Raw genomic sequence first — 26,775 nt, 5'->3', positions numbered from 1 at the left:
CCCTGTTGGCTGACGTGTGTGTGTGTGTGTGTGTGTGTGTGTGTGTGTGTGGGGGGGGGGGGGGGAGCAGGTGGACCTGTCCATGGACGATATCGAGACCATCCTGAACACGCTGATCTATGACGGGAAGGTGGAGATGACGGTAATCGCAGCAAAGGAGGGGACAGTGGGAAGCGTGGATGGACAGATGAAGCTTTACCGGGGGGTCAACGCTATCCTGCAGCCCACTGGCCTTGTCAAGACGCCCTGTGGACTTTGCCCGGTAACCACTCCCACTCTGACACACCTGTAGCTCCTCCTCAGCCTCACCTGAGCTTACGCCTCGCCTCCTCTTTGCAGGTGTTCCACGACTGCCACGAAGGAGGAGAGATCTCCCCATCCAGCTGCGTCTACATGAGCGAGTGGCTGGACTTCTGATGAAGGCTGGAGGCGGGACCAGAGAGGGAGGGGCCATGGCTCGACTTGTGAAGACTGGTGGAGGGAGGGGTCACGCTGGTTGAGCCAGCTCTCCAGACTTTAGCATGGACCACTGCTGGGATGAGCGTGATCTGCAGAGTTCCATCAGTTCTCAGGTTCCTGTGATAAAACACGGAGCAGAGTTCCTGATTCTGAGCTGCAGGAACAAACTGAACATCTGAGATCAGCAGGAGCGTTTCCCTGATGGGCCATCTTCAGACTGAACCATGGATCGATGTGTTTGTTCCAATCAGCTCCCAGTTTTCCATCAGAGCTCGTTCCGGAGCTCCATCAGGCTGTAATGGACTGTCTGCTGATGGTCAGCATGGATCTTCTTACACAACATCATGTTTCATCGACCTGACAGGAAGTCTCTCATCATTAATGAAGAAAAGCAAAGACAGAGGACGTTTCAGTACATGTTATGAAGGAATTGGACACAGAGGAACCAATTTAAACCGGGTCTTCAGGCCCAGTTTGTTCCTATTTGTTGGGTGGGATCCATGGAAAATCCCACAGAATGGAGACAAGGAACCAGAATTTTAGGTTCTGTGCTGCTGGTGTTTTAGTTTGTCAAACCTGCAGAGGTGTCTGGGGTTGGGGTTTACCAGCTGCACAGTTTGGTTCTGTTCTGATGACTGAAATCATTCAGGTGGTCCAGTTTGATTAGAACGGATGTTTTACTGACTGAAGGTAACATTAAAACATGATTTAAACTAAACTCACTGAATAATGTTTTGTTTCTGTAAAATGTTTCTCCTGAAGATAGACTGTGACCCCCCTCTTCAGCGCCTCCTGCAGGACAGTGGTGGAATCTTCAGATAAACACAAAGTCCTGCCTGAAGAATTAACCTGAGAGTGGTTGGGTGTGTGGTCCATTTACAGCTGGGACCAAACCAGCATAAACTATGGGCCAAAACCACTTCCAAACTGGATTAAAGCAGGAAGACCAGGGGAACACTGACATGACATTAAGATAGAAGATGCAACTGGAGCAAAACCAGAACCAAATCTGGATTGAAATCAGATTTAGGAAGGGAACTGGATCAAATTAAACGGAAGTAAAAATCTGAATTACATCGAAATAAAGAGAAAAACCAAAGATGTACAAAATATCAAAGTGTCTCCAAAACAACCAGCCTGCTTTTCACTGGGCCAGAGTCCCTCTGAGGACAACATCTGCACACACTCACCTCCTGAGGAGAAATCAGAGACCAGATCATCTAAGATGAACGGTCCTGGTCTTTGAGAGGAAGCTGGAGTACCCAGAGAGAATCTACCCATCCACATGGAGAATATGCAAACTAGAAGCACAACGGCCCCAGGCTGGGATTTAAACCCAGGACCTTCCTGGTGCAAGGCAGTAGTGCTAACCATTTAAATAACATCCCAGTGATAGAGGGCAGTTTGTTATATTTGTGTTCATATTTTAGCTGCTGGATGTTCTCATTATTTGCTAAAGTATCTGTACTTCTACATGTACATGAACTTTGATGACCTTCTACTTTTAGCAGTTAGTGCCAAATCTCAGTTGGATGGACTCACCTTCCTGTAGGGTTACACCTGATATAGATCTAGATGACCTAGAGTTCAAGGAGAAACCATCATGATAATGAAAAAGTTAACGTGTGGAAACATCTTGTCACGTTTACCTGATTTAATCTTTTCCTGTTTAAATCTCGGATCAGGTGTGGAATAAAACCAGAATTTTGAGCCAGGATTTGTTTGTTCTGGTTCAATTTTTAGCTACCTGAAATTTGAGAAGAACTGAATACAGTGTTCAGAACTGGCCCTGAACTGGTTCCTACTTGTTAAACTGGGATGATTCCAGATCTTCTTTAAACATCCTGGGATCTAACCCAACTAACAGATTCTGGTCAGATGACCTCAGTCATTTATAGTTAGCAGCAGGGATGATTCCAGAAAGTTTCCAACAGATGGGGCCCACCTAGTCTTAGAGGGGCCGGTTCTCCTCTGCTGTTTAGGTAGGTCCGGTTCGCTGTGAAGGTGGAAAAACATATTCCCGAATAAACGGTTATATTAAAAGTGTGTGGCCTGAGCTCTCATGACATAATTATCAACATAATCAGGATGTCCATCAGCCCCGGACCCCACCCTCCCTGATGGTGCCACTGGTTTTCTGACGGTTTTCCAGTGAAATTCCAGTCGGATCTTTTGGGATTTAAAATGCTTCCAGTTGTTTTTGACTCCGAATGAAACAGACTTTAGTTCTGTTCAGGTTCGGGCTGATGGAGGGGGAGGAGGGTCAGTGCGGATCTTTTCCCGTCATTCCCTGCAGCAGGAGCCCCTCCCTCCCTGCTCCTCCTCCGGTTCTCCTCCTCCGGTTCTGTCCGCTCTGCAGACTCTTCGCTCCGCAACGGAAGTTTGGGTCCTCGCTGTGGACCTCTGAGCAGGTAAGCGGTGTTCTGTTCTGGATCGGTTCGGTTTGGTTATGTTGGGTTTTTGTAGCCGCTGTGATTGGAGCTCCGGGAGGGGGACCTGGGTTCTGATCCTCCGCTAACTTCGCTTTATGTCGGTTAGTCTGGGCTCAGTCTGACAGATTGGTTTCCGGAACCGAACCTAAATAACATCACAGAACCTCCTCAGAACCCTGGTCCTTTCTCCGGGCACAGCCGCGCTCTGTAGCCGGGCCGCGGCGGCTCTCAGCCCGCCTCCTGCCCCGCAGCAGCCGGAGGATGGAGGATAATAACGGTGCGCCATGCGCGCACAGGCGTGGCCGCACAGCAGCAGGAGGAGCAGGAGGTTCCGACCCGGACAATAACAACCGCTGCGGCCGTCTTTCTGCGTACCTTCACGGTGTTGTTTCAACGGATGCTCGGGCGGCTTGTGTCCGGCCTCCTGCCTCTCACCCCCGGATGTCTGTGGCTCCACAGGCCGCTCCGCAGCCCTGCTCAGTCCGCGAAAAATGCTAGACAACAGCGGCCTCCATCTCCGGGTTCTGCTGGAGGAACGTTCCTCTCGGAGAACCAAATCCAATTAAACCAGAACCCTGCTGTGGGTGTTGAAACTGCAGAATCAGTCCAGAAAGCTACAGAACCAGGTTTTAATCGTCTTCGGGCCAAGGTTCTCTGATCTTCCTTATGATGGTTACAATCTGCTCCAACACACCCATAGGTTCCAGTTTGGTTCCTTTAGTTCTTCCACTTCCCTCCATTAAATCTCCTGAGATAATCTGGAATGACGCTGTAACTTTCCTCTGATCCAGGATTTTCCATGTTGTCGCTGAATGTTCTTGTAATTCTGACCGTTTGTTTTTTTGTGGAACGTTAAGATGAAAGAATCTGTCAGAACAGGAACGTTACCGACTGTTTCAGTTTCTGGTTGCAGGAATGTTCAGGGATGATGCTCGGTTCTTTTCATTCCGATGCCCTGTTTGGTCTGCAGATGGTTCCGTTTCTGCATACTGAACCATCTGCAGACAGAACCTCTCTAGAAGATATGGAGACAATGTCTTCAACATTCTAGAGAATTAACCCCCATTCCCTTCTTTTAATATATAAGAACAAATGGTTCTGGGAATATCCTGGAAAGGTTTTCATTAGACCCAAAACATGAAGCCGGAGCAGCTGTTGCTTCTGTCTTCTGTCAGAGTCGTCTGATCATCCTCGCGTTGCAGGTTCTGTCCTGAACTCTCTCAGAACGTTCTCTAATTGTTCTCCATTGACTCAAACATACAGGAACATCTGTAGGGAACAGTTAGAAAGTCTGCTGCTCTGAAAAGGTTCCTCTCATGTTAAAAGAACATCCTCCACAATGACGGAAAAGAAAGAAAATCTGGATTCAAACTAACATTTTGATGGTGATCCAATCTGATCTGATTTAATATTCCCATTTTGTTGGAATCTGACCAGAATAGGGAAAAATGAAGGAACGTGGAGTAAAAACAGATGATCGGTGGAACTGTAGTGCCACCAGTTTATCTCTGGGGAACTTCCTGTTTGGTCTTCCTGTTGGTGTTTGTGGAACCAGAAGTGACCATTTTTGGATGAGACTGGGCGGAGCTTGAGTGGATCGAGGTTCTGAATCAGTTTGTTTTTGCTCGCAGTTCAGTGTTTTTCTAAAATTTGGAGATAAATTGCCACAAAAATGTTCAGATCTAATCTATTAAAACTTTTTTATTTTGATTCTGATCCAGTTTGGTCTGTGTCCTCTGATCAGGCCAGAATAAGTGTTATGGACCTCCTGCTGCTACAAGTCATTCATTAGAGATAAAACCAGATGTCCTTACAGCTGACTGAGCTGATTATAGAAAAGGTTGCGAAACAGAGCAACGCCCTGACCGGTTTGAAGGGACTCAGTCGGTATGAAAAATGGTTCTGTTCCATTCCTGAAACAGAACAAAGGGACCAAATGAACAGCATCCGAAGAAAAAGACGTTGAAATCCAACAGCACCATAAATATGAGTTTTGTTAGAAAACTTGAAGTAAAACATATGTTGAGCCCCCCCTGGTGGCAGCTGCTGGTTCTGCATCTCGTCCGTCTCAGACAGAAGGACTCTTCCTCTGGTCTCTTTGCTGCTTTAGGATTCGCTTTTCCAGATTAATCCAATGGGAAAATTATCCTTACATCTTCAGGATTAATAATATTGCATGTTGTTTATCTAAACTGGATTTTCATGAAAACATGGAGTCTTCAGGGATACCTTCTTGGGCAGCGGTTGGACTTGTTTTTCTGGCTTGTTCTCGTTAAGGAACATGTTCTCAAAGGAGGAGCTCAGGCTGACGTTTTTCATTAGAAACAGTGTTTTTTTATTCCAGAACCAGTGTCTCTGCTGTTTGTTTGCAGCAGGAAGTTCAGCTGATCCTCTGTCTGTTCCTTCGCCGCTGTCTGCTCTGACCTCACAACTGATGATGGGTGGGGTCGGCTCTCCAGGAAATGACTGTTTATGTGTTGAGTAAATCCAATATATCCACCCTGGGTGGAGCTCAGAGTGAGCTCATTCTTCTGCATCTGCAGCAGCAACACTGAAGCCGCTGCTTTCTGAAGGTCCATTTCAGCCTTTTTGTTCCTAACAGAAGCTCAGATTAAACTGGATCATCTGGGCCAGTGTTTCCCACTCTCATCTCACTGCAGTTTTTCACTTAAAATTTCCTCCTCCTCCGTAGTGGCTGTAAAGCAGCGTTGGGCTGCTTTTTACTGGTTATATAGCAATGACCTTAGAGAAGCAATTGTTGCTGCCCTTCAACCTGGGAGGGGTTAGAAGGTCATCTCCAAACCATCTAAAGTCCATAATCCTACAGAGAGGAAGATTATTCCGAGATGGGAAAACATATCAGACAGCTGCCAATCTTCCCAGGAGTGGACGTCCAGCAGATTCAGCCCAAGGTCAGAGCGTGAAGCTCAGAGAAATGACCAAAAACCCAAGACTCCCATCTCAGTCTCTACAGGCCTCAGTTAGCAGGTTAAAGGTCACTAAACCAGTATGGCTGCTTGGCAGGGTTGAAGATGAAAGTCTCTTCTCTCTAAAAACAAGGTGGCAGCAGGACTTAGGCTAGCAAAGCTCCATATTATATGAATGAAAGAGAAGACTTCTGGGATAATGTCCTCTGGACAGATGAGACCAATGTGGAGATGTTGGACCATAATGGACAGAACCATGATGGGTAAAACAAAACACAGCAGATCAACACAGACACCTTATACCAACTGTCAGGCACAGCGGTGGAGAGTGATGATCTGAGCTTATTTTGAGCACCTTGCAGTCATTTAGAGAATCGTGACCACTGCTAAGAGTTACTGCAGCTGAAGGAAGTTCTGGTGGTTCTGCTGGACTGGGTTGGGGTTCAGTTCTGTCATAAATAATGATGGCTTAGTGTGGACTATGATATGAGAACTTAATAACAGCAGGTTCGGGTCACGTCGGATCTCCAGTTTGTGTTTCTTTCAGAGGTCAGAACTGGTTTCATGGTCCTGGTTGATGTTTTCCCTCAGCTGTGGCTGCCAGGCTCAGGAGGAATGTATGATGGTATTCCCTCCTGCTGCTCAGTCAGCCAGTTGTCCTGCATTTGTTCCTGAACCTCTGGGGTGTGGTTTACAGGGGGGACATGTGTGCTTGGCCCAACAGCTGCAAGTTCTCACTGTAGGGCTGCATAGAACCTGTTCGAGGCAGCTGAACTGGGTCATGGATCCAGTTTGACGGTCCTGCTCCCAGTCCCTATCTGTGTGGATCTTTAATATTTTTTATTTAAGTGTTCTGTTATCTAATTTAGAACCAGTTGTCCTTTATCCAGAGAACCTGGACATATCAGTAAAAGACGAGGAGGACTCTGAGTCCTGTCAATCTGGTTCTGAGGTCGTCATGGTGTTGGAATGTGGATCCAAACTGAGACGCCGAGGGTGGGAGTGGCTCCAGCACTCCCTGTCCTCCCATTCTGCTCCCTGAAGGTTTATTTTTATCCTAAACTGCTCATTCTTCCTCTCAGAAGAATCCGGGACTGGGTTCTGGTTGTTCAGCTTGATAGAAACATAATTTAATGTTCTCACAGTTTAAAGTCAAACTTTAAAGTTTGACCCTTCAGTTTCTGAGGAAACAAACTTTCCTTACATCTGATTGGCTCAGTGAATAATGGATGAGCAGCTGGATCAGACCTCTGATTGGTCAGTTTGATCAGTGACTCTGCACAGACAGAGACAAAGAGTAGAAGATGAGGGGTTCTGGTTGTGAGACTGTTCTGGTTCTGGGTTTAAGGTCTCAGCATTTCAACACGTCAATAAAAACAGCAGATATAAAAAATGGACATGAGCCGACTCTTTAATAACAATGATGATGATAATAATTAAGATCTTAATCAGAATCAGGAGCTTCATATTGACCCATTAATGAATTTCTAGCTAAAGGAACCAGGGGAACTAAGTCCAGTTAGGTTCTAATTAAGACTGAAGTCCATTTAGTGGTTAGTGGTTCTGCTCAGAGGTGAATGAAGATCATCCATTCAGAGCACGGCATCCAGGCTGAATAAGTCCACGTCAAAAGAACTACATTTCCCACCATCCTCTGCTGCTGCTGGTGCCAGAATAAAGCTCTCTGAGGGGAGTGGTGCACTCTGGAAAGTGTAGTTCTGTTGACTGAATTGTGTTCCAGGAGCCCAGGGAGGTCATGTGAGGGGGCGGAGCCTCATCAGTACAAAGGATCATCAGAGCTGATCACTGATTGGTCAGTTTTATTTGATGATCTGGATCTCATTTCATTATTTAAAGGATCAGTAATCAGGCTGTCTCTTAAACTGAAGGTTCTGGATAAATCCAAATGTTCCTGTCTGATCAACTCCCTCAGCAAGTGTCTGGATGATGAGCTTCTGCTGCCTGTCAGGGTAGACTACTGGGAAGTCCATCAGCACATATCTTCAGTCAGCAGGCTGATGGATCAGTGAGCTGTGGGGGGCTGGGCTTACAGTGCCACCGGGTGGCAGCTGCTGGTCACAACGAGCATTCTGGTCCGGAGTGGTTCCTTCAGGGACTGAAGGGAGAATGGAAGCTGCTGCTTCTTCCTGCTGGGAGCTTTGATTTGTTCGGCATTTCTATGGGCAGAAGATGGAATCTAGCTTTAATGCGGAACATGTTGATCAGATTAATCTGTGGAGAACCTTCAGAGAGGATCTGAGTCAGTCTGAGTCCAGTTCATCATCCAAACTACAGAGAGAAGCAAGGAAACTCCTGCAGGATTCACCTCGTGGATTGTTGCTCTGCCAAGCTGTTCTTTTTATTTCCCTATTTTTCTCATCATGTCACATATAGTTCTAGAGCTGTTCCACCTTCATGATTAGATCCAGAGACAAAGGTCCTGATCAGGTGATCCATAAAACCAAAGGTTTCTTTCAGATTAAACTGAAAGACCACTCAAAGCTGTAAAGCGCTTTGAGCGGTCTTTATGACTGGAAAAGCGCTATATATAAGTTCAGTTCAAATATCCTGGGATTAATGATAAAACAGGGAATATTGATCCTGGTTCTTTTTTCACATTCAGATTTGGTCCTTCCTGGGCCCTCCATGACTTTCTGGGCCACGATGATTTGGCCACTGACTCTCTGGTCCTCTGATGCCCTGGAGAACTGGCCCTGAAGTTTTCTTTGAGCTTCTGAGATGATTTCTGACCCATTTTTCTGCTCCCCAGGTGTCGGTGGCCCTAAAGCCGCCGGTGTGGATGTGTTCCCGCTGACGTGGAGGCGTGTGTCAGCTGACTGATCATGATGACGACGGTGGCGGCCGAGTACGACCCCATGGAGCTGCACGGGCAGTACAGCAGCAGCGACACGGTGAACAACCGCTGGGACGACGAATGGGACAACGAGAACAGCTCAGCCCGACTCTTTGAGCGCTCCCGCATCAAGGCACTCGCAGGTAGGAGCCAGTCTGTGTTAACGGGCCACCTTAAGACACAGGCTCATTAGCGTCCCCTGTAAACTGTTGAACTGGGTCTGGAAGGAGATCTTAGGAAGAGCTGAACTAATTTTATTTGAACTAAAAATAATGAGAAAGCTGCAGCTCAGGAAAAGATTGGTTCTCACATTGAAGTCCTCTTGATGCCTCTCTGCACCACTCAGCAACTTCACTGACATAAGGCAGACTGGGTAGGATCAGTCTCTGATTGGTCAGATATACTCTTCGCATGCAGAGCAGAACCACATCAGTCAGAACGTTCAGATCCAAAACCTGCAGCATATCAAGCACAACATAAACCTTTAAGATGTTTCATTAGCTGAGCTGAAGTTCTGTGATTGCTGGGAGGTTGGCAAGGTGCACTCTTGGAGATGTAGTTAGGAACTGGCAGCTTTCTGTACCGGTACTGCTGTTTTTCCTGTCCCTGGGACCCAGAATGGCCTTCATGTCTGGGTCCAGACCAGATCCTGGGGTCCAGAAAAGATTCAGGTCCAAGTCCAGGATGCTTGGGGTCTAACCTCAGAGCGGCTGCTCCAGGATGTTTGTTTCTTACTTCCTGTCCTTGAGTCTGGAATGTGAAGGAACAATGAAGGGAAACTGATGACATCATAGTGAAGCTCTCACATCATTGGCTGGCTGACACACACACACACACACAGGACACACACCCTACACTGTAAAAAACAGCTCTGTTTTTGTTGTTGGTGTAAATATCTATTTTTGTGTTTCCAGAGGACAAACTGGGAACAAGCATGATCCAGACTGCTGGTTGGACTGGTTTCTGGCCATTATTAAAGACAGCTGCACTTTCAGATGAAATAAATAATGAATGTGTTTGCCTCTGCAACAGCTTTAACAACACGACCAAACATAATGATTCACTTCATCAATAAATCTCATTTCTTCCTTTAAAAGCACAGAGCAGCTCATGTTTCCTGTTCCTCATCTATGATGTTTTGCAGCCATGAACCCAAACGGACAGTGATGGTCCACTTTGATCCTGATTCTGGATGAACCTCAGTTCTGGGTCAGAGCTCAGTCCATCAGAGAATGGGCGCGCAGGTTATATACTGCATTAATATTATTTAAATACATTTCTCAAGAAAATATTTCATTTTTAGTCTCAACAACCCAGCAGGGACTAAGCAGGTTTTAAATGTATTTATTGATTTGTCATTATTTTTCATTCAGTGCTGCTGTTTTTTTATTTCTGGTGTTGGTGGTTTTATATAAATAATAAATGACAAATTCAAGTGACTTCACTTAACAATTACAAATGTGTCTAAAATATGTGGACAGTTTGATCTAAACAGCACCCCCTGCAGGCCATATGTTGAACCGAGTCCAAAATGTAAATGAATCTCTCATTGTGGAACCTGTGCAAAATAAAACTTGACAAGAAGAGTTAGTTGAAATTATTCTGCCTGTAAGACAAACTACCTGAACTGGACTGGACTATCAGCTGCTGCATTAGAGCAACAGCAGCATGAAAGGAGGTGGATCTTCAGGCTGCTGTGTGCCATCATCATCATCTGGTCCTGCACTGCTTTGGTGTGGAGAACCTTAGGTAGCATATTCGTCTACCTCTACTCAGTCATGCTCTGCTGGATGAGCGTGGACTGTGATGGCTGCTGGTTACATCTGCGCCTTAAGGGATACTAAACGTATGAACAGATGGTGTGTGTGTTGTTTGGTGCAAAGATAAAGGAAACAGAAGCATGATGACAAGTCCAACTATTCCAGGAGCAGCTAGGTGGAATGGACTGGGAATGCTGGGCCCTAGCCATGCCCACCAAACAAACAAACTGTTGAAGGGAACAAAACAACAAAGAGCATTTCTCCAGAACCTTGTTGGTCCTGCAGAAATGTTTACAGCTGAGAATCCCCAACAGAAACTGCTCACTAAATTCAGTGTCCCAATCAGGCGGAGCTGAGGAAATGTCAAGAACCAGCAGGGATAGAGACTGTTTTCATAATACCTCATCAAAAAATCCTAAAAACAAGCAGGAGACACAAGACTTCAGAAACTTTAGAACAACTTTCCGAACTTCCATTTCTCATTAAATAATGGGAAAAATAAGTCTCCACCTATCTCCATGAACACGGACCAATGTGTGTTGAGTGTCCTGGTTAAAATCTGTCTGATGGGAAAACTGGCTCTCCTACAGTTCTGTTCAAGAAGGGAGTGCCTCAAGGCTGTGTACCTGGATCACTTCTCTGATCATTTCTGTGATTGCACTCCATCAAAGGATCTCTAACTGAAGATAGACAGATTTCTATCAGCAACAAACTATCCAGTAAGCCCCCAGGCGCTGGTCAGCTGCCAGTTGACACTTAAGTCTAGATGTCTTCTGATCTTCTCAAATGGAGCAAAAGGGAAACAGAGTTCCTGGCTGTAGTCCCAAAGGAACTTCTCAGGAAGGTTGGTGATGCTTTCAAAAATGGAAGTGTTAATAATTTATTTCCATCAATCAACAAAATGCAGTGAATGAACAAAAGCGAAATCAAATCCATCTTTGGTGTGACCACCCTTTGGCTTCAGAACAGCATCAATTCTTCTAGGTAGACTTGGACACAGTTTTGGAAGGAACTCGGCTGGTAGGTTGTTTCAAACATCTTGGAGAACTAACCACAGATCTTCTGTGGATGGAGGCTTCCTCACATCCTTCATGTAATCCCAGACACACTCCATGATGTTGAGATCAGGACTCTGTGGGGCCAGACCATCACTTCCAGTAAGTCTGGTTCTTCTTTACGCTGAAGATGGTTCTTAATGACTCTGGCTGTATGTTTGGGTTCACTCACTTAGCATTTTGTAAATTGATAAAAATAATCAATCGTCATTTATATTTCTGAAAACATTCTTTGTTTGCAGCATTTTTTTCACACCTGCCTAAAACTTTTGCACAGTACTGTATTTAGTGGTAACTGCGGCTCAATACAGAACATCTGTGTATCTGTTAACACCTGAATGCAAACACCTGTGGGTGTAAGTTTGAGTGCGCTTGTGTTTATAAGGTTTCTCCATAAAAATAATAAACGGGTGAGGAGCCACAGACCTGCCTTCCTGGACCCGAAAAGGACACGGAGGAGATCCGAGCCACATCCAAAGAACGCCCAGGACTCCATGAAATTCTATAAAATATAAAATCTGCTAGAAGAGATCCGTTGAAGGGGCAGGAGGTGGATACAACAGCGACGTGTTTTACTTTCAGATTCTGCAGACGAAAGCTTTACTTTTTACAGCGTTGTTTTTATCAGGGGGGGGGGGTTTGTGTTTGTGTTTTGTAACCAATCAGCTCCCTAGGTTTGAGCTGCAGCAGAAGAAGAATGAGCAGTGTGAAGCTGCTGCCTTGCTGTAGGGGCAGGGCAGGGCTGGACACACACACTCACACACTGCGACCTCTGGACTCTTTTCTGCCCTTCTGTCGACACGAGGACGTCTCCCTGTTTCAGGATCAAATCTTCTACTTCAGCAGCTGGAAGTCTGGCAGAATTCCTGGGAACTTTCACGTTTTTTGACATCCAGCCTTGGTTCAGACCTTCAGACTGGGACTGCAGAGTTAAAGTTTAATTTGAGGTCTGGCCAAAGTTCAGCTTGCTACAGTCTGCTCTCTCTTGAAGTTTGGGAATCAAACAGGATTTCTTTGGTTTCCTTTTCACATCCAGACTGAAGCTTTTCTGATCTGTTTGAAATCAGGTGCCGATCCTAGAAAATTTCCTGCTAATATCAGCTGGAATGTTGGTGGATTTAGCTGGAAAAGTGTCCAGTTCATGCAGATTTCTCCTGCAGGTTTTTTTTGGATTAACGTAGAACCACGTCTGGTATTGAACCCTCCAGTCCATCAGGTTTTCTCTCTCAGGAACACTTAAGTGTTGTGTTTAACGGACTGTTTGTGGACACTGGAGTGGGATGGAGCCGGACCCAGCGCAGCAGGTCAGCTACAACCTGCTGGAGGGTCGATTCAAACAGCTGCAAGGTAAGAAGAAGAAGGTTGGAGGGAAAACACACAGGTGAAGGTTCTGTTCTATTGGTTGGATCAGGAGGAGGAACAGGTGCTTCATTTTTCTGGGTTCCCAGCCCAGGGGGCGTGTCCCTGGATAAACCTGAGGGGCCAGGGGAAATAATCTGTTTTTATTTGGGTCGGACGTTCAGATTTTTGGTTCTATTCCCTCTAATTGGGTTTTATTATCTACTGATTTCTGAACAGAACAGTTCATTCTGAAGTCCCTGTGCGGTCCGGCTCATGCATTGAGAGCCTTTTTAAACAGTTGCTCTGGATAAAACAGGATTTATTCAATTGGTTCAGTCGGTTCTGATGGTTCCAATCGTAGCAGCTGAGTTTATCCCTTCAGTTCAGGCTCAGAAACACTTAAACCGCAGGTTCTGGCTCTTTAAATCTGATGGTTTTTATTACATCCCCCCTGATGAAATTCCTGATTGCGGAGCTGCTAAACCCTAACGAGCCTCCTCGTTAGGGTTTAGCAGCTTCACTGGTCCTTCTGTCCTACCAGAACACCTTAAATCATCAGAACACCAAACACAAACAACATCAGGGTCACATTCAGAGTTTCACCTACTTCCTGTTGTCCCTCCAGAATAAACCCTCAGAATCTTGGACTCTGCTGAACTGGTTGGTTGTACTGAAGCTTCTTAGAGTTGGACATGTTTTTATTTTCTGCACTGACTCAGTTTGTCTCTCTGTGTGCTCAGATGAACGTGAAGCAGTGCAGAAGAAGACCTTCACCAAGTGGGTTAACTCCCACCTATCCAGAGTCTCCTGCAGGATCACGGATCTCTACATGGACCTGAGGGATGGACGGATGCTCATCAAGCTGTTGGAGGTCCTGTCCGGAGAGAGACTGGTAACTCGATCACACTAAAACACTGTGGTGGTGCAGGCAGAAACACTCAAACAATTCCTGTGTAAAAAACTAAAAGTTGGATCAGAATTACTGCTGACCCATGAGCAACAGAACTTTCTGGTTTCTTCACATGTAAATATTTCTGTGTCTGCCTTATTTCCTGTCCAGTAAAACAGAACCTTCAGGTCCAGTTTCTACAGAACCATCCAGAGTTGAAATCTACTGGCAGTGAATGAGAGTGTGGGCGTGTCTCTGTGTCCTCTGGGCTCTGATTGGTCAGAAAACTGTAGGTCCTCCAGTAGTGGGAGACACTGGCTGGAAGGAGACAGAAACACCAAAGGGTCACTGGGTCAGAACCATCATCACCCTCTAAGCTGAACATTCTGTAGGACAATTTCAGAGAATCCTTAAACTTAAACTGTGATTGTGGAAAAACTGGAAAAAGGGATCAAAATGATAACTGGGTCAGGAAAGTCCAAGTTTCTGTGACCAGATTAAACTTTTTATGATGGTTCTGATGGAATGGATGGCTGAGGAAACAGGACTGGGTGAATCACTGAAATGTGATAAATCACGATCCCAGAACTCAGTATAACCTTTTCCCAGTTATAGTTATTCAAAGCTGAAGACCAGAAACTGATGGCGGATCGTCATGGTAACAGAACAGTGGTTCTGTCTGCTGTCTTTAACTTAGTGAAGCAGGCTGCAGCAGAGATTGGAACAGGTTCTAGATCCTAACAGATCCTAGCAGAAGTCATGTGACTCTTGGATCAGGTGAGCTCAAAGATTCAGGAAACAAGCCTGTTAAGTTCTACTGTAGAACCGAACATTTGTACGATCTGAGGATGTTCGGTCCAGTTCCTGTTACAAACCTGGTGCAAAACCGAACCAACAGTCTAGCTGTTTTCCACAGATTAAAAAGCTCCTGAAGGCCACTAAGGCTGCTGGGTAATGTAGTCTGTTAGCAGCAGGTTTAGGTTTGTCGCTGGATTATCAGTCCAGTCGTTCTGCGAGCAGGTCTCCCTGGAGGCTGCTCTAACAGGAAGTGGGCCTAACATCCTCTCACTCTTGCTGGGCTTCTGCCCAAGAGTTTTACCAGGTGTGTCTCACTTCCTGTTTTCCTGCTGGTAGAGGTCAGAGCAGTGGATTCTGGATTCAGAGGTCCAGATAAGATGGCTCTGATCCAGTCCCTCTACCCAACCCTCTCCTAAGGTTCTAGGAATCTCCACTTAATGTTGCTTTTAGGGCCATAAAAAATGTGGAGTTTTATTGCCGTCTGATAAAGCACACCTTTGTGTGTCACTGCCATGGTTACTAAACAGACATCTCCTAGGTCCTCTTATCTTCTCTTTACAACTTCAATCAGGACAATCTGGCAGGAATTCAGGATGGAAATAAAATTCTGTTTCCTCTGAAAACAGTCAGGTCCTGAACTGGAACCTGTTGGTCCTTCCAGATCTTCAGGTGTTAATCACCTGGTACGACTGGGTGGGACACAGGTGCTGTTTTAATTTTATGATTCATAAACGAAGCACTCACAAAGACCAAGGAATGGCAAAACCTTCAGAAAGCCTGGAGAACTGAACAGAAATGGTTCTTTCCTAGTCTCACTAAATGCTCAAAGTCCTTTTATCAATCGAAATGAACTGACAACCTTCTGACTGTGAGACATTACTCCGATTCTCCTGGTCCCCGAATGTCCCCAAACAGGGAACAGGAATCTCCTCAGATTCAGGAATCCATTTAGGATCACTTGATTTTGGAGTCCTGTCTTGGTCCTTTAGACCCCAGAAAAGGAGGTGAACCTTGCAGACAGAGAACAGGTTTGGGGAAATTTGGTTTGAACAAGAGTTCTTTATCATAAATGTAGTCTGATGACAGCAGCCTCTAGTGGACAACAGATGGACTACATTGAGGTTTCTGGGAATATTTAAGGTTTAATCCTGACTCTCCTGCTTGTTTTTATTTGCAGCCAAAGCCCACCAAAGGCCGGATGCGTATCCACTGCCTGGAGAACGTAGACAAGGCTCTGCAGTTCCTGAAGGAGCAGCGAGTTCACCTGGAGAACATGGGATCCCATGACATTGTGGATGGGAACCACCGACTCACACTGGGCCTGATCTGGACCATCATCCTGCGTTTCCAAGTAAGATCTTTGTTTGTTTCATACTGGTGCAGGTGGACTCAGGATGATGCCCTCTTCAGCACTCTGAAACAAAGAGCCCAGACCAGTTACAGATATGATGAGACTTTATTCATCCCCAAGGTGGAAATTCAGTTGTCATAGCAGCAGGACAGAGTAAAGGTGCACATCTAGGAAGATCATTTAAAGAAAATTATTAATAAATGCAAAAATAAACGCTATATAAGAAAAGATATAAATGAGGTGTTCCTTCCTGCTCTGTGGCAGCTGCAGCCTGCTGCTGAAGGAAGGCTCAGAGAGTCCAGAGTGTTGTAGAGGAGTGAGGTGTTGACCATGATGGATCAGTAGAGTCCAGGGGACAGACCACAACTGATCTGACCCTCCTGACCAGCTTGTCTAGTGGACTCCACAGCGTAGAACACCTCAGAGGCTACCCCAGTGGTGTAGAACATCCTGAGCTGAGCAGAGTATAGCACTTTATCAAGTCCCCAGAGACCCAAAGCGCTTTGCACTACATGTCATCCACCCATCCACACACTGACAGTGGTGAATGTGTGGGGCACGCTGACAGAAGTGAGGCTGCCATACACAGGTGCCTCTGAGCCCTCTGACCACCATCAGCAGGCAAGTCGGGTGAAGTGTCTTGCTCAAGGACACAACTGAGACAGGCAGGTTCGAACCGGCAACCCACCGGTTACAAGACGAACTCCTACCACCTGATCAAGAGCCGCCTTGGATGGTGCCGGTGAAGTCAATAAGCATGACCCTCACATTGCTCCCAAGATGGTCCCGGTGTGTAAAGGCCTGTTGAAGCATGTAGATAACAGCGTCCCCCATCCCTGGACAATACTTGAACTGAAGAAGGTCCAATTCAGAGCCCTTTAGGGCCGAAGGTGTTTCAGTACAATCCTCTCCATCTTGTTCATCAGGTAAGAGGTGAGGGCGACTGGTTTGAGGTTGTTTGGCTCCTTCGGGTGCACTGTTTTGGAAATTGGAACCATGCAGGAGGTCTTCCTCGGGGCAGGTACCTTCTCCAGACTGAGGCTAAAGATTAAATTAAAGATTAAGGTTAAAGATGTATTGCAGTCCCTCGCCAAGTTGGTCTGCACAGTCCCTGAGCAGTCTGGGGCTGAGACCGTTGGGGCCAGTCCTTACGAGCCTTGATCTTTTTCAGATCTTTCTTCACCTGTTCAGACATGATGAGTATTGGAGGAGAAGGTAGAGGGGTGGAGAAAGGTGCAGCTGAAAATATCAGGACACAGGAGGAGGTGGTGTATAGCAGCAGGTCAGTGTTTTGGAGTGAGATGCAGACTGAAATCTGTTAAAGAACAGATTCAGTCCCTGTCTCCAGACTCAGGTCCCCTCCCACTGTCCTTACTGTTGCCCGAGATGGTCTTTAGGCCTCCCCGGCGTTGTTCTGTTGGAGGCCCTTCTCCACCTTCGTCCCATAGCTGTCCTTGCCTTTCCTGATTTCCACCTTGAGTTCCCTCTGGACCCTGTTCAGTTCCTCTCTGTCTGATCTGAAAGCTTGGTTCTTCTTGTTCAGCAGTGCTTTAAGATTACAGTCACCCGGGGTTTAAATTGGAAGAAACTCTCCTGGTAGGCACAGTGTTCTCCACACAGAAGTTTCTATCGTCTGAGACACAGATGGTGATGTTGTCAATATCCCCCCAATGTGAACCACACAGCACTTTCCAGTTGGTAGATGGTTAGTAAACCGTTCTTCAATGTCAGGCAGGCTTCATCAGTCCATTTCTTCACCTGCCTCTTGGTAGGGGTGTTGCTCATTTACCATGGGATTGTAGTCTGAGTGAAGGTATACCAGGTTGTGATTAGAGCATCACAGATGGTGAAGGAGGGTGGAGCTGTATGCATCCTTGATGTTTGCATAGACAAAGTCCAGGGTTATTTGCCTCTGGTGTGGCATTTCACACACTGTGGGGATGTAAACAGTTAACACAATAACATGTGCCAATTTCCAGGGAAGGTAGGAGGGATGAATGCTAACAGCTAGAAGCTCGATGTCTTTAGTCCAATGCTGCTTCTTGACATTAATGTGTAAGAGTTGCACCACTTGTTGTTTACATACATCGCCTGACCCCCTCCCGTCCTCTTACTGCTGCCCATAGGTCTCCTGTCTCAGAATCAGCTTTATTGCCAAGTTCGTACATACAAACAAGGAATTTGACTCCAGTACACTTTTGGTTTTGTTTCTGTATTACAGAATAAACATATTTACAATATACACATATCTAATAAAAGGTGCATTTGCAACATCTGTATGCTGTTGTTTTGTACTCTATTAAATGTTCAACAGAGAAACAGCCTGGAGGAAGAAACTGTCTCTGTGGCGGCTGGTTTTAGGGAACAGTGCTCTGTAGCGCCACCTGAAGGTAAAACTCTGAACAGTTTATGTACAGGGTGTGTGGGATCTGCAGAGATTTTAGCAGCTCTTTTCCTGACCCTTGACCTGTATAAGTCCTGGATGGAGGGAAGGTCAGTCCTGATTATTGGTTGTAGTCTGGACCTGTCCTGTTTGGTGGATGATCCAAACCACACTGAGATGGATGAAGACAGGACATACTGAATGATGGCAGTGGAGAAGATGACCAGCAGCTCCTGTGGAAGGTTGAACTTCTTGAGTTGCCTCAGGAAGTACAGTCTCTGCTGGGCCTTCTTTAGAACAGTGTCTATGTGTGAAGACCATCTCATGTCCTCAGAGATGGTGGTTCCTAGGAACCTGAAGTGGTCCACGGCCGATACAGTGTTGTTGAGGATGGTGAGGGGGATGTATGGGGGTGGTGTTCTCTGAAAGTCCACCACCATTTCCACAGTCTTGAGTGGGTTGAGTTCAAGGTAGTTCTGACTCCACCAGTGTACCAGCTGATCCACCTGCTGTCTGTATGCAGACTCATCACCATCCTGGATCAGTCCAATGACAGTGGTGTCATCTGCAAACTTCAGGAGTTTCATGGACGAGTCCGATGAGGTGCAGTCATTTGTGTACAGAGAGAAGAGGAGTGGGGATAGAACACACCCCTGGGGGGGAACCAGTACTTATTGATCTGGATCGGGAGAAGATGCTCCCCAGTCTCACCTGCTGCTGTCGGTCCGTCAGGAAGCTGTTGATCCACTGACAGGTGGAGGTTGGGACGTTGAGCTGGATGAGCTTCTGGTGGAGGATGTCTGGTATGATGGTGTTGAAGGCCGAGCTGAAGTCTACAAACAGGATCCTGGCGTACGTCCCTGGACGGTCGAGGTGTTGCAGGATGAAGTGTAGACCTAAGTTAACAGCATCATCTGCCGACCTGTTTGCTCGGTAAGCAAACTGCAGGAGGTCCAGCAGGAGGCCTGTGATGTCTTTCAGGTGCTTCAACACCAGCTGCTCAAAGGATTTCATGACCACAGACGTCAGGGCTACAGGCCTGTAGTCATTTAATCCTAGGATGGTGGGTTTCTTGGTCACCAGGATGATGGTGGATCGTTTGAGGCAGGAGGGGACCTCACATTTCTCCAGTGATTTGTTGAAGATCCTTGTGAAGATCAGAGCGAGTTGATATGTACAGGCTTTCAGACATGATGGGGAGATGTTATCAGGTCCTCCAGCTTTCCTCTCATGTGCTGAAAACCGTCCAGTTCAGTAAATATCTAGAGTGTTGTTATTGAGCAACATCTCCATGAAACATGATGCTAACTTGCCGGTACTCCCGCTGTTGCCTCGTAATTGCCATGACCTTGTCCATTTTATTAGGAGGCAATCTGACCTTTCCCATGACATGGAAGGGACGGTGGGTTTATACCTTTGTTGTTTTCGCAAGATACTGAACTCCAGCTCTGGATCCCTGCTTTTTTCCAATAGCATGGTTTGTTCAGAACCAACATTGCTGATGGGATCAGAATCCTGTGTCAGGTCTTTACAAATGGCTTGTTCCTGTCTGAATTTATGATAAAGTTCAATTTAGAGAAACATTCTGAGCCAACAAAACAGACCTACAGACATCTTATTTGTTGCTCATAGCGTTGACAGAACATGTAGAACAACGAACCCTTAAGACAGATGGTCAGCGCTGGGATATGATCCCCATTGTTTTATGAAAATTCAGTGAAAGTTTGGTGACTAAAATCTAAAGCCAAACAACCTGAAGCAGCAACAAGTCAGAGAAAGGCCATCAACAGGTGGAAGTATGACAGGTGGAGATGATGCTTCTGGTGTCTCGTCCTCAGATTCAGGACATCAGCGTGGAGACTGAAGACAACAAAGAGAAGCGATCGGCCAAAGATGCCCTGCTGCTGTGGTGCCAGATGAAGACCGCTGGGTGAGTCTTTATCTCTGCAGTGACACTCCTGACGATAAACAAGACTGACGCTAACCTCAGGTGTTCCTCCTTTTCAGGTATTCCAACGTCAACATCCACAACTTCACCACCAGTTGGAGAGACGGCATGGCCTTCAACGCACTCATCCACAAGCACAGGTAACATCTTCTTAATTAGGACACTTGGGTGTGCTGCTGTGAACAGGTGTGTTGTGTTCTAAAGTACATGTTTGGTGTTTCCAGACCTGATCTGATCGACTTTGATAAGCTCAAGAAGTCCAACGCTCACTACAACCTGCAGAATGCTTTCAACCTTGCGGAGCAGCACCTGGGTCTTACCAAGCTGCTGGACCCAGAGGGTACTGCCCAGTCTGACCATAATACAAATAAAACAACCTGTTTTATATTAATCTAATGTGAATGTGTTGTTCGGTAGCAATGTCTTTCAGAATGAAGGACTGTATAGGTGCTAGTTCTGATGTTGATATTCGCCCAGGGTGCCGGTAAGGAGCAGAGACAGGATGCTTAAATAACTTTAGGGTCATTTAATAATTGAACAGATGACATACAGCAGCCCTCATACTTACATTTATTGGGATATGTATGTATGTATGAGTGTGGTCTATAAAAGAAATAAGACACAATCAGAAATAGACTACATGCAGTACTAATAAAACCACTTGGCATATATAAATGCAACGTTTAGGCTGTATTCACACTTAACACTTTTGGTTCCGCTTTAAACGGGACAGAGTTCGTTTCCCCCCTTGGTCCAGACCTTTTGTGCAGGTGTGAATGCACTCAAGCGAACCCTGGTCCGGACCAAACAACCGGACCGAGACCCACTTTTTGAGGTGGTCTCGGTCCGCTTCCAAATGGACTCTGGTGCGGTTCGCTTACGTTCTGAATACAAACCGGCCCGATCCGAACTGTTAGGATTATGATGATTAATTAATTAATAATCATAATTTGACTAAATTAATTTCTTAACCAAAAATCCTCATTTATGAATCGAGACCAGAGATGTCCTCTGGGGTTGTAATTCTTCCTCAACGCCTTTGATAATTACTATCATTAAATACTCAGTAATAATTGATAACTATTACTAGATGTCACTGTTTAATCAACAGTTTTTGCCGAAACGTGGGGAACTTTGACCTTATCTTGACTGACGAATCACTCTTGCACAAAATAACCACAAACGCCTTCTCTTTATCTACGTGAATATTTATTAAATCAATCCGCCTGATACAATATGTTATCTGATTCAATAATCTTCACCTAATCAAACATGCAAAGTCCTACACAAAAGGGTCAAATATCTAACTACACAAATAAAACATTGAGTGTCTATGAAATCAAACCAGCAGTTATGGCAAAATTACAAAAGAAATATGGTTGAGCGAAGCTCGGGGAGGCCACTCCCCAAAGTGTAGCTCAGTGGGACACAGGCAGTCATAAAACTTCCTCCAATCAAAGTTGTAAACCCAGAGGACAAAGGACAATAAAAATTTTGGCGGCAAGCTAGTAAAACATGAAGTTGAAGACAAAGAAAATGGTTGATTTTCACCATAAGGTTATTATAGCAGTTCAGTTCCACGGCGCACCTGCGTTCAGGTGTTCGCACAGTGAAAACACAACTTGCGAGACTCGGCGGCCTCAGAAATCCACAGCAAATCAAAGTTTCAAAAAAAGGTTGTTTGCACATACAGTTCAGAACACATTAGACTATAAGTGGCGACTCTAAATCGCCTAAAGTCCTACTCTATCCTGCCCACGCTATTTCTAATAAAGAAATAAAAATAAAAGGATGGATTTTACTTGATGTTGTCTTCTCTGAGCAGAGGAAGAGAGAGAGAGAGGGTTTGAAGAGTTTCCACGCGTCCACGGATACTCAGCAAAGCAGTCCGTTTTTCGTCCTTTTCAGCCTCCTTGGCAGAAAGTTGAAAAATATGACTAGTCGACTGGAACAAAAAAAACAAGGAGGAAAAATTGCGTCTCCTTAAAAACTCTGTGGTTTTTTTGGTTACGTGTTAAATCCATGCCTTCGATCGGTAAAGTTGAAAACTTACAAGCCTTCTTATTCCTGTAAGCTTAATTCGCTTAGTTTTCTCGTTGGCCAACGAGGAGAATGAATAAATTCAACGTGGGATTTCTTCTCCAGAATGCTGCGCTTCAGATGCGAGCGAGGTAACCGCGTCTCGGTTTTCAGCTGAAAAGCACCTCCTTAAAGGGCCACCTTCCTATATAGTCTCCTGTGACGTCAGACTTGGGACGCTCCGTCATATCAGCCGCAGTGCCCGCTGGGATTTGTAGTAGCGGACTATACTGGGATACAAAATGGCCAATGACGCTGGAAGGCCTGGTGGTGTCCAGCAACGTGCAAATGGTCCAATATTCAGCAAACAAGTGGTCCAACAGAACCAACTCCAAAAAGCGTACGTCTCTTTGGACATAAAAATCCACCGTAGCCGGTAGCAAAGGTGTGTGTTTTAAGGTAATCATCTCTGATAAGCTGTGTGTTGCTTAGCAACGCTAATGGTTTGTTGTGGGACAAGGCACGTAGAAAACGTCGCGTTCAGCACGCATTCTCCAACGGGGTTCCAACATTATTAATGGAACAAAGTCTGTGTTGAATGAGCTGCTCTTCAGCCTCACAATAATATTGCAGCTGTAATAACGGCATAAATATGCAGAACAGAGGAGCTGAACGTCTGCAGCTGTTTTCCTAAATGTCCGGGTCTGTCCTCTGTCCCGCCCCCGTCATTTCTGTCCAATGGGAACAATGATCGTCACCCGCGTGGCTTTGTTTACAAGTAATAGTTCACTTGAAAAAAGTACAATGTGAAAACAAACCGCACCAAATGAAAAAAATAAAGTTTGCTTTTGTTCAGGACCAAACAATCGGACCAAAGAACTTTCCTGGTGTGAATACACCCTTAACATTCCACAAAGGATGACTAACTAAACATAACCTATGCTCAAAGAATCATAACTCCTATGCATAATCTAGCCGACACAGCAAACACCGGATGTTGTTAGCTTTAGCATGTAGCTCCTACTGCTGATTCTGTGGTGGCGCCAGATGAACCTCAGTAAGGGTTTGTTCTCAGGTAACAGGCACACCTAATGAAACATACCCTTGATGTCTCCGCTGATGGCCACTGTGTGCTCCCTGAAGCGCAGGAGCACTCCAACTAAGCAGGGGCTTTGGGTAGGTCCCGGCAACAGGGACTCGTTTAGGTTCAGTTCATTGTAACGAATGAGCATTTGAAAACTATTCTGTTTTTTCCATTGTGCTGGACCATGTGATAGGGTACAAACTGCTCTCCTGCTGAACATCAGGTCCGAGTTTGGCCACAACTCCAGAGGTCTCAAGTTTCTCCATTTCAGGATTGACGGCTGGCCAAAGATCCTGATAAAGGATCTCAATACTCCTGAGGCATGGCATTACTGCTTCTTCAGTGGCCTGGAAAGGCAATGAATCTTTCTTTCTCAGGAGTGGTGTTGCGTATCTGAGTATGTCATTTACCTCCACCTTCCTAGTCTTTGACTTTAGAAGGTAGAAAGGAGGGCAAGACAGTACGTTTGGGGTGTGTTGAGTCAATGACTGAAGTGTCGGGATGCATCCTTAGGTCGTAGGAAGATACCAGCTCCGGGTTGAAGGACCACAATGTTCCGTTGCAATGTCTTTTAGAATGAAGGACTGTATAGGTGCTAGTTCTGATGTTGATATTCGCCCAGAGTGCCGGTAAGGAGCAGAGACAGGATGCTTAAATAACTTTAGGGTCATTTAATAATTGAACAGATGACATACAGCAGCCCTCATACTTACATTTATTGGGATATGTATGTATGAGTGTGGTCTATAAAAGAAATAAGACACAATCAGAAATAGACTACATGCAGTACTAATAAAACCACTTGGCATATATAAATGCAACCTTAACATTCCATAAAGGATAACTTAACATAACCTATGCTTAAAAGATGGTGATTACATGACCTGGTTTTGTATCAGATTGATTAAAGTGTTGCAGTTTAAAACTAAAGACAGCATTTACCAGTGTTCACCACTAAAGGTCTCACTGCACCTTACCATAAACATTTCTCTGAGCTACAAACTCACTTCCTTTCCAACATGTGTAACGTTCTGATTCATAGAACCTTGGTGATCTGATGTTGGTCTGTCTCTGTTGCAGATATAAGTGTGGATCATCCTGATGAGAAGTCTGTCATCACCTACGTGGTGACGTATTACCACTACTTCTCCAAGATGAAGGCTCTGAAGGTGGAGGGAAAACGAATAGGGAAGGTCAGTCAGGACAGGTCTCCCAGTGGTTTAATATTCAAGAAATGTTTATCTAAGAACCAATGACTTGTTCTGAACAAAAACCTGGTAATTTCAAGAACTTAACAAGAAGGACCAGTTCTTGTATTTAGTAAAAATATAAACGGTATTCAACGCTTTAAATCCCAAGTAAGTTTTCCAGGTATAACCTTAAAGCCAGAACATCTCCTACAATGTTCTTTTTCCAAGAACTAAAGGCCCGTTTTAATCTCATTGCTCTGTGTTTTAAGCTGCATTAACTTTTTCAAGAGTTCACCTAAAGAGGCCGGTACTTTATGTCTAAAGAACTTTTTACAAGATCCGTTTCAATATTTTCTTTTAGGTCCCAAGTTTTGAAAGATATATAAAGAGTTTGTAACCCAAAAGAACCCAGGACTTTAAATATTTAGCAATTTTTTGGAAGAGCCATAGTTCTAATTAGTATTTTTAAAATAAATTTCTTTACCATTTTTGAAGCAAAAGAATCCATTATTAAGTGTACTGATATGAACTGTAGTAGAGTTGACTGAATGCAGACTGTTATTTAAATCCCAAAGACTTTAGACGGACACTGAATTGAAGCTATGATCAAAATATTTGGTACTGTAAGAAGAGCAAGCATTGCAATTTATTTTTTATCTTCTCCTTCAGGGATCTACAGTCAGTAACTGTAAAGGTTCTTGGTGTTTTTTAAACAAACTATAGCAACATACCCACCTTTTCCCCTAAGATAATAACTTCAGCCAACACCTGGAAGTCAATACCTGCTAAAGCTAACAGCTGCTAAAGCTAACAGCTTCTAACCCTAACAGCTGCTCATGCTAACAGCTGTTCATGCCAGCAGCTGCTAAAGCTAACAGCTGTCTATGTTTACGACTGCTCATGCTAACAGCTGATCAGCTGTCCATGCTAACAGCTGCTAAAGCTAACAGCTGCTCACCCTAACAGCCATGCATGCTAACAGATTGTCCAAGCTAACAGCTGCTAAAGCTAACAGCTGCTCACCCTAACAGCCATGCATGCTAACAGATTGTCCAAGCTAACAGCTGCTAAAGCTAACAGCTGCTCACCCTAACAGCCATGCATGCTAACAGATTGTCCAAGCTAACAGCTGCTAAAGCTAACAGCTGCTCACCCTAACAGCCATGCATGCTAACAGATTGTCCAAGCTAACAGCTGCTAAAGCTAACAGCTGCTCACCCTAACAGCCATGCATGCTAACAGATTGTCCAAGCTAACAGCTGCTAAAGCTAACAGCTGCTCACCCTAACAGCTACACATGCTAACAGCTGTCCAAGCTAACAGGTGCTCAGACTAACACTGTCCATGCCATCGGCTGCTCATGCTAACAGCTCCTCACCCTAACAGCTGTCCAAGCTAACAGGTACTCACGCTAACAGCTACTCAGGCTAACAGCAGCTTAGTCCGTCTGTTTTAGATGGCTTTAGCATTTTAAATCAACTCAAACTGAAAATATTCATATCGGTGGCATACAAGATAATGTTAAAGGATAATAATAAATTGTTGTTACGTTTGGGACTATTCTCTCAGTGGAACAACGACTGTCTCTCCAAGTGCAGTTATGCTGGTTTAGTCTGCCGCCTGTTTCCAGCAGATCAGCGGCGACTAGAGTTGCCAACCGTCCCTTGAAAAACAGAATCGTCCCGTATTTAGAATAAAAAGTACCGTATTGAGCTGAAACGGGACGCACGTAGTCCCGTATTATTAGGTGGATCAAAAATCTTCACTAAAATGTCAATAGAATCAATAAATAATGGGGTGCTTAATATTTAACATTATCAGTAAATTCATTACCAGCCATATCTGCTCTGTGACCAATGAGCTGACAGAATATTTCGGCTCATCTCATTGGCCAGCAGGTACCGTTGCTAAGGATAGATACAGGTGTTACGTTGATTCGCGTTTTCCCATCAGATACGGTTTCCCCAGCGTCTCCTCGCCGCTTACGTGACAATAAAGAGCCGTGCTTGTTCAGCGCTCGTAACCAGCGCACCGTGCTTCCGCCGCAGGAGATCTACGGACACCGTGAAAGCTCAAACAACGTGTTTCGGCGAAGTTGGCCCACTTTTTTGCAACTGTGCTCTCCTCATAGGCAGGGCAGGGCAGGGCAGACATTGATTTGTGGAAAATATTTTCTCCATCATGAAAAATAAGTTGACTGATGTGAGGAACAAATGTTCTACACAATTAATGAGAAGTGAGCTAATTTTCAGTCTAATTAATGAAATGTTCTGCTCAGAGTTTTA

General features: G+C 45.1%; 2 protein-coding genes and 2 long non-coding RNA genes across 8 annotated transcripts in view; 2 read left to right on the top strand and 2 right to left on the bottom strand.

The window, feature by feature from the left end:
• LOC124868223 overlaps positions 1-443 on the bottom strand; it is a 7,504-nt gene extending 7,061 nt beyond the window's left edge. For both annotated transcript variants that reach the window (XR_007038278.1, XR_007038279.1), the window contains exon 1: positions 310-443. This is a non-coding gene — a long non-coding RNA (uncharacterized LOC124868223). The remainder of the gene's footprint in view (positions 1-309) is intronic.
• polr3f (polymerase (RNA) III (DNA directed) polypeptide F) overlaps positions 1-1,177 on the top strand; it is a 28,309-nt gene extending 27,132 nt beyond the window's left edge. Inside the window, exons 8-9 of the mRNA XM_047365195.1 lie at positions 71-262; positions 340-1,177. Coding sequence (XP_047221151.1) covers positions 71-262; positions 340-417 — 270 coding nt within the window. The 3' untranslated portion in view covers positions 418-1,177. The remainder of the gene's footprint in view (positions 1-70; positions 263-339) is intronic.
• A 1,560-nt stretch (positions 1,178-2,737) lies between these two features.
• LOC124868219 (spectrin beta chain, non-erythrocytic 1-like) overlaps positions 2,738-26,775 on the top strand; it is a 46,770-nt gene continuing 22,732 nt past the window's right edge. For 2 of the 3 annotated variants that reach the window (XM_047365189.1, XM_047365190.1), the window contains exons 1-8: positions 2,738-2,870; positions 8,589-8,815; positions 13,569-13,720; positions 15,693-15,866; positions 20,088-20,179; positions 20,257-20,337; positions 20,422-20,537; positions 24,381-24,493. In XM_047365189.1, coding sequence (XP_047221145.1) covers positions 8,662-8,815; positions 13,569-13,720; positions 15,693-15,866; positions 20,088-20,179; positions 20,257-20,337; positions 20,422-20,537; positions 24,381-24,493 — 882 coding nt within the window. In that variant the 5' untranslated portion in view covers positions 2,738-2,870; positions 8,589-8,661. Of the gene's footprint in view, positions 2,871-8,588; positions 8,816-12,258; positions 12,835-13,568; positions 13,721-15,692; positions 15,867-20,087; positions 20,180-20,256; positions 20,338-20,421; positions 20,538-24,380; positions 24,494-26,775 lie in introns of those variants that run through there. The other variant, XM_047365191.1, reaches the window with a different exon arrangement.
• On the bottom strand, positions 15,791-26,542 carry LOC124868224. 2 transcript variants are annotated; one of them, XR_007038280.1, is made up of 4 exons: positions 26,324-26,542; positions 26,040-26,153; positions 24,308-24,463; positions 15,791-15,929 (listed from the first exon to the last, which is right to left on the bottom strand). It is a non-coding gene; the product is annotated as an uncharacterized LOC124868224 (long non-coding RNA). The 2 variants fall into 2 exon arrangements; XR_007038281.1 differs by lacking the exons at positions 15,791-15,929; positions 26,324-26,542 and adding an exon at positions 23,967-24,044 and having other exon boundaries at positions 26,040-26,248.

This window comes from Girardinichthys multiradiatus, chromosome 5 (assembly GCF_021462225.1).
Source record: "Girardinichthys multiradiatus isolate DD_20200921_A chromosome 5, DD_fGirMul_XY1, whole genome shotgun sequence".
NCBI classification, from domain to species: Eukaryota; Metazoa; Chordata; class Actinopteri; order Cyprinodontiformes; family Goodeidae; genus Girardinichthys; species Girardinichthys multiradiatus.
Note: the sequence above shows the minus strand (reverse complement) of the source record. Positions and strands in the feature narration are given on the sequence as shown.